Here is a 6,000-nt window from a genome sequence, read left to right as displayed (position 1 = left end):
AATGTTAATCTTCTTCTCATGCTCTTCGTCCCTACTCTGTTCTTAGTTACTCTCCTTATATCAAAGAAGACATTTGGCATTTGTTTTTTAGGGATTGGCTAGCTTCACTTAGCATAATCTGCTCTAGTGCCATCCATTTCCCTGCAAACAGCCCAGAACCTTTACTTTTTTATTTATTTATATGCAGTGCTGAGAATTGAACCCAGTGCCTCATACATAATAAGCATGCACTCAACCACTGAGCCATAACCCACGCCTCTTATAATATTTACCTTTTGACCATCATGCTCAAAAGTGGAAAACCAAGGTTCAGCAGTTTCCATCAGTTGTGAGAACATTGCACTAAAAGTAGAAAAATAAAATAATGTTATGGTTTATCCTCAATAAAGTAATAATAGCATAAAAGAAGAAAAATAATAGTTTTTATACTTACTAGGCATCATGTTCCAGATACTCGGGGTTCAAGAGGGTTTTCATTTCCTCACTTTAAAAAGTAATACAAGCAATCAAAATGTGCATTTTTTCCAATAACTGAAGAGGATACAGAGTTTGTCTTATTCGACATTTGTAAGACAACTTTCATATAATGAATAAATGAGAAAAATTAGCCTTTTTAATAAAAAGAGCAACTCCATTAACAAATAAAATCCTTTCTTTCTATAAAGATCAAAAACAAATAAGCTGCCTTGTTGGTGCCACAATAAAGTAGCTATCTAATTATTCTAAGCATCAAATACAGAAAGTGACAATATTTTCTTTGACTATGTTTGATCTAGAATAATTTATAACTCTATGATGTATCACTTGTCATCTAAAACCAAACAAAACATATAGTTACTGATTCAATATGCAATATCAAGACATTCATTTATTTTCTTTTAATGGCCATATTATTTGAACATCAATTAATCAGTGATAACATCTTTTACAAATTTACTTCAGTATTGCTTTACTTAGTAATGAATTCCAAAGACTGAAGAACCATGTTCTACTAATTTTAAAGCTACATTCAATCATCTCTACTTTCCTGTATATTCTCTATGCACATTTTCAAAAATAAAAGTGGCATGAAAACTGGTTTGCAACACAAACTGCAACCTGATATTTTAGAATAATTGAAGTGAAGGTAGTTAAGATATCTTACTCTTGTCAAGATCCAATAAACTCAATAAAATCAGAAAAATTTAGAGGAAACTTGAAAATGCTAATTTCATAACATAGTAGACAAAAGTTAATTCACAGGGCTGTACATATTCTTTATAAATTGGACAGCTTACATCTGAACATTAAACATTACACAATTAAGATATATGAGATGTTATCTGCCAGTATTTTGTCTCCTGCATATTGGTGGGCTAGCTTATGGATTGCCTGACAAGGCCTTACAATCATACAGCTCTCTGTTCCCAAAATGCTTCTTGGTTGCTTTTCTGGCCCATCAGCTGGGGTAGCTTATTTTAAAAAAATGAATTTTAATAATTACCTTAGTTAAATCCAATTACAAACATTATCTGCAGCTGGGCATGGTGGCACACACCTGTAATCCCAGCTACTCTGAAGGCTAAAGCAGGATGGTGGCAAGTTCAAGGCCAGCCTCAACAACAAAGTGAAACCTTGTCTCAAAATATGAAATAAAAAAGGGCTGGGAATGTAGCTCAGTGATGGACCACCCCACTGAGTTCAATCCCCAGCACATACACATATACAAAGTAGTCTCTCTCAACAACCTGAGAACCCATTTGATTTATTTACAGACAGATTCTTCATAGTACTGTTCTTTTATTTATGAATTAAGCTGAGTCAAAGCTGGTAAGGAGAAAGTATGTAATAAAGATATCATTCAGTTCACAGTGAAAAATGAGTCATCAGAATACATATGAGTATTATCGATCATTAGCACTTTTGTCAGTAAAACAAACATTTTTTCTTGACCCATCAGTTATATGTCTTCCTTTGAAATATACTAAAATTTTCAAAGACACAACTGCAAATCTGCCCCACAGCTAACCTGGCATTACAACTATTAAGTGGAATTACAACTAGCCATATAAAATACAAATGTTCACAACTTAACAAAATTTACAAGTACCTTTGATTTAAAAGATTTTGAAGCTCAAAAAGTAAAGGATATAGTAAGTAAGAGTAAGGAACTCATTAAAAACTTGCCTTGGCTGTGCAGACTCACTGGCATGTAGAAAAGCTTGGTGGTCACAATGAAGGATGAAAACTATGGGGGCTAATAGCTCGTGCATACCCTGAAACACAAGATCAAGAGAAATGAATGAGGATAGTGAAAGGCCATTAGTGGACAGTATAAGCTGAGTAATGTTAAAGATCTTCATATTATACAGAAAAGCATAAAAATGGAAAGGTACAAAATGAGATTTTTACCTACATTTAGAATTTGATCCCAATTCAACCACAGCACCTATTCTTGTTTAAAACACGGATAGCAGTTCTCTTTTAAAATAACATGACAAACAATAAATTGGCATGGTAGACAACCTTGCACCTGTCAGTTGCTTCAAGATCTGTACTCATAAATATGAATTTCATTTATGCAAATTATAATCATGAGCTACAGTGTAAAGATCTGCAGTAAGAAGGGCAACTAAGAACTGTAGACCTAAGAAAATTACATCCAATGTTTTCATTATATAATGGCTCAAAATTAGGATGTCTGTAGACTTAGGAAGAGCTAAAGTCAGCTAGCTAAAAGTGGTAGAAAATTTAAAACAACAACAACAAAACTTTAGAAAGTATGATAGAAAAGTTTTTCAAATATGATTTTCAACATATTTAATCAGAAAACTATTATAGGTTTCTTTTCTACTTAAACTAGGGTCATTTTCAAATTATTTAATGAGTTCACTAACATAGTATTTTCCCTTGTATCTGAGGTTCAACTGACAGTTACACAAATAGGCAAAGAAACAAAAAGGCATAGTGTTAGTTACTAAACCGTCTTTTAAAAGTTACTCTAAAATTCCACTATTTGTTCATTACTTAGGGACAAAAGATATTAAGCATTAGTGACAAGCTTTGTTCATTTAGATTTTTCCTCTTTAAGCACAAAATACCATATTCTAACAAGCTAAAACAGATTATTGTCCTTTCTGCCTCTTAATTGAAGCATATTTCTACTTTCCTTTTGCTTAGTAACAAGGATGTTCTTCTATAAAAAGACAAGACAAAATATCACCTTTAGAGGAAATATAAGTAAAATATAAGAGAGCAAAGAGGAGAGAACAACTTTCCTAGTAGAATTAGAGGTAGCTTCCTGGAAGGAAGGACAGAGTCACACAGATAACTGTGCAGTCACTAGTATTGTGCTAGTCTTAGGAAGTCAGTTGTTATCAAAGATGACAGTAGATTTTATCGAATTTCATTTCTAACTTTTCACTAGTCTTGATTACAATTATTTAATGAATATTTTGACAGTATAACTTATAATCCATTGACAATTTATGTTTCATTTAAATTACCACATGACACTTCAATCTTTCTTGGTCAACATTTATTCATTTAATAAACCTTGGAATGAATGTGCTCTCGAAGAACATGGTAGATGACAAGAGATGAAATCAAGTGAGCTAATTGGGCTTTAAAAGTCATCATAAGGAGTTAATTTTCTTGAAATTATATTATTACTTTAAAAAGAAAGTGCCCAAATTTTGGCAATACTGGGGATTAAACCTAGGGGTGCTCTACCACTGAACTACATCCCTGGTCCTTTTTAGTTTTTGAGGCCAGGTCTCCCTAAGTTGCCAAAGCTGGCCTTGAACTTATGATTCTCCTGCCTCAACCTCCTGAGTAGCAGGGATTACAGACGTGTGCCACTGCACATAGCTGATGTGTCATAATTTTAATAATCAAAGTAATAGCATTCAAAGTAGAAAACTACAGAAAAGCAGAAACAAGAATGAAGTCAGGCAGGAGGAAACAAAGAAACTACAAACTTTAATGGATAGCCTTATGGTAATATTTTAGCATATTTCTGATGTTTTCCTTAGAATAAAGTTTTCAGAAGTACAATTTCTGGGTACAAACATTTGTTAAAATCCCTGATGTACACTTTTATACAGCTCTCCACAAAGAATTCCCTCACTGTACAATATTAAAGTCACCATCTACATTCTTTTTTAAAAATTGTGTGAAATTTCAAAAATTGTTGTAATTATATATGTGAAAGCCAGTGAGACTAAACATTTTACTACCATTTTTAATTAATTATTTTGTCCAAATTATTGTTTCCTTTTCCCTAATGATTTGTAACAGTTCTTTACCAATTAAACCTATTAATGCTTCTCAATTTTGTTAGAAATATTTCCCATGTTTATCATTTGTCTTTTAATTTTGATATCTTATGTCATACTAAAGTTATACATTTTAATAGTTAATACAATAAATCATCCATCATGGGTTGTGTTTTTCGTTTTTTTTAATGTCTAAAAAGACTTCCCTCATATTGAGATTAGGTAAGAATATAGTTTTCCCCCAACCCCAGTAAATTCTCCACTCACCTGATATTAGTATAATTTCTTCCATAAAAAATATAACTTTCTTCTTCAAAAGAAGTAAAATTTACTGAATAATTAACATCTTCAATAAATTTAATCTATTCAATAAGTTGAACAGCCCATCTTCTCTATGCTTTCCAAAATGCCATCTTTACCCTAACCTGAATGTTAGTTCACAATTTTTCTGGATATTTTTTTTAACTTGTATTCCAATGGCTTGTATATTCCTGACAAAAACTGTACTATTATCCAAAATACTTGAGTCCACCCATGATCTTTGTTTTTCTCCCCCCCCCCCCCCNTTATGTAACTTTTTATTATTTTCTCATGTGAACATTTCCAAAACTTTCCTTCACAGGAGTATATGAAGTTCTTGGAGATAGAAATTAGGCCTTCATTAAGAGTAACCCTTTTTCCCCCTTCACTTATTTAATCAAGTTATCAAATAAGACTCCATTTTCTAGGGATGTAGTTATATGTTGCATGGTACCACTTTGCTTTAGTAAATTATATAAATATTGATACACAGTGGCAGTCTCTAAAAGTTTTATCACTCCACAAATGTTTTGATTTCTTCTGTGGAAAACATTTTAGCAATATAGCCTGCTAAATTCTAGTAAGTTATAAGAAAGTACATAATAGAAGCTGAGATATGTTAAGTAAAAGACCTCCACCCCTTCCTTACCATCTTTAGTCTAATTGGCCTAGGTAGATTTCTACAAGTTCTAAGCAGGTGTTATTTATCTTTTTCTACAGAAAGTGTTCTTATTTTTTCATGTTTTCCTTAGGTGAATCAAAGAGGGTCCCAGGAAATTGTGAATGTTCAAGAAAATTCATCTGAATTTTTGATATTCAAAGAGGAGTCAGTATTTATATTCATCTTTTAAACTGGGAAGATTTATATTTTATTTTAAAACTCCTTGATATTTACAATGAATGGACATAGTGATGAAGAAAGTGTTAGAAACAGCAGTGGAGAATCAAGGTAAGCAACAACTTTATCAACTGTTTACTGTGAGGAGAACTGAATATCCATTTGCTGTTTTTTATAAATTTGTAGTCTTAGCCATCCAAATATTGAAAAGGTTTCTAGTATTTGAAGCTTTGTTGACATTACCTATTCTAAATATTTTTTAAAATATTTAAGTTCTTTGGAACTTTTGAATTTTGAAGTACTTAAATCTATATTAGGTTTATGCTTGAGGTAATAATGGAAGCTGGAACATACAAAAAAAAGTATTCAAATTGATTTGACTGTTGGTAAAAATCTTAAATATAGTAAGAATTGGTGCACTCATTTTGCCTGGCATTTGGCTTTTTGCACCTTTGCTGTCCAGTGCTGTAGCCACTAGCCACATGTAGCTGTTTAAATTTAAATCATAGAATATTCAAAATTTTATTATTTAGACAAACCAGACACATTTAAGTGCTTAATATCACATGAGTAGTGTCTACTATCTTGGACAGCACAGATAGAAAA

General features: G+C 32.0%; 1 protein-coding gene across 1 annotated transcript in view; it reads right to left on the bottom strand.

The window, feature by feature from the left end:
- Tbc1d5 (TBC1 domain family member 5) overlaps positions 1–6,000 on the bottom strand; it is a 454,552-nt gene that overhangs the window by 208,284 nt on the left and 240,268 nt on the right. Inside the window, exons 10-12 of the mRNA XM_048801010.1 lie at positions 2,167–2,255; positions 434–484; positions 273–342 (exon numbers count right to left, since the gene is read on the bottom strand). Coding sequence (XP_048656967.1) covers positions 273–342; positions 434–484; positions 2,167–2,255 — 210 coding nt within the window. The remainder of the gene's footprint in view (positions 1–272; positions 343–433; positions 485–2,166; positions 2,256–6,000) is intronic.

This window comes from Marmota marmota, unplaced genomic scaffold (assembly GCF_001458135.2).
Source record: "Marmota marmota marmota unplaced genomic scaffold, marMar, whole genome shotgun sequence".
NCBI lineage: Eukaryota > Metazoa > Chordata > Mammalia > Rodentia > Sciuridae > Marmota > Marmota marmota.
Note: the sequence above shows the minus strand (reverse complement) of the source record. Positions and strands in the feature narration are given on the sequence as shown.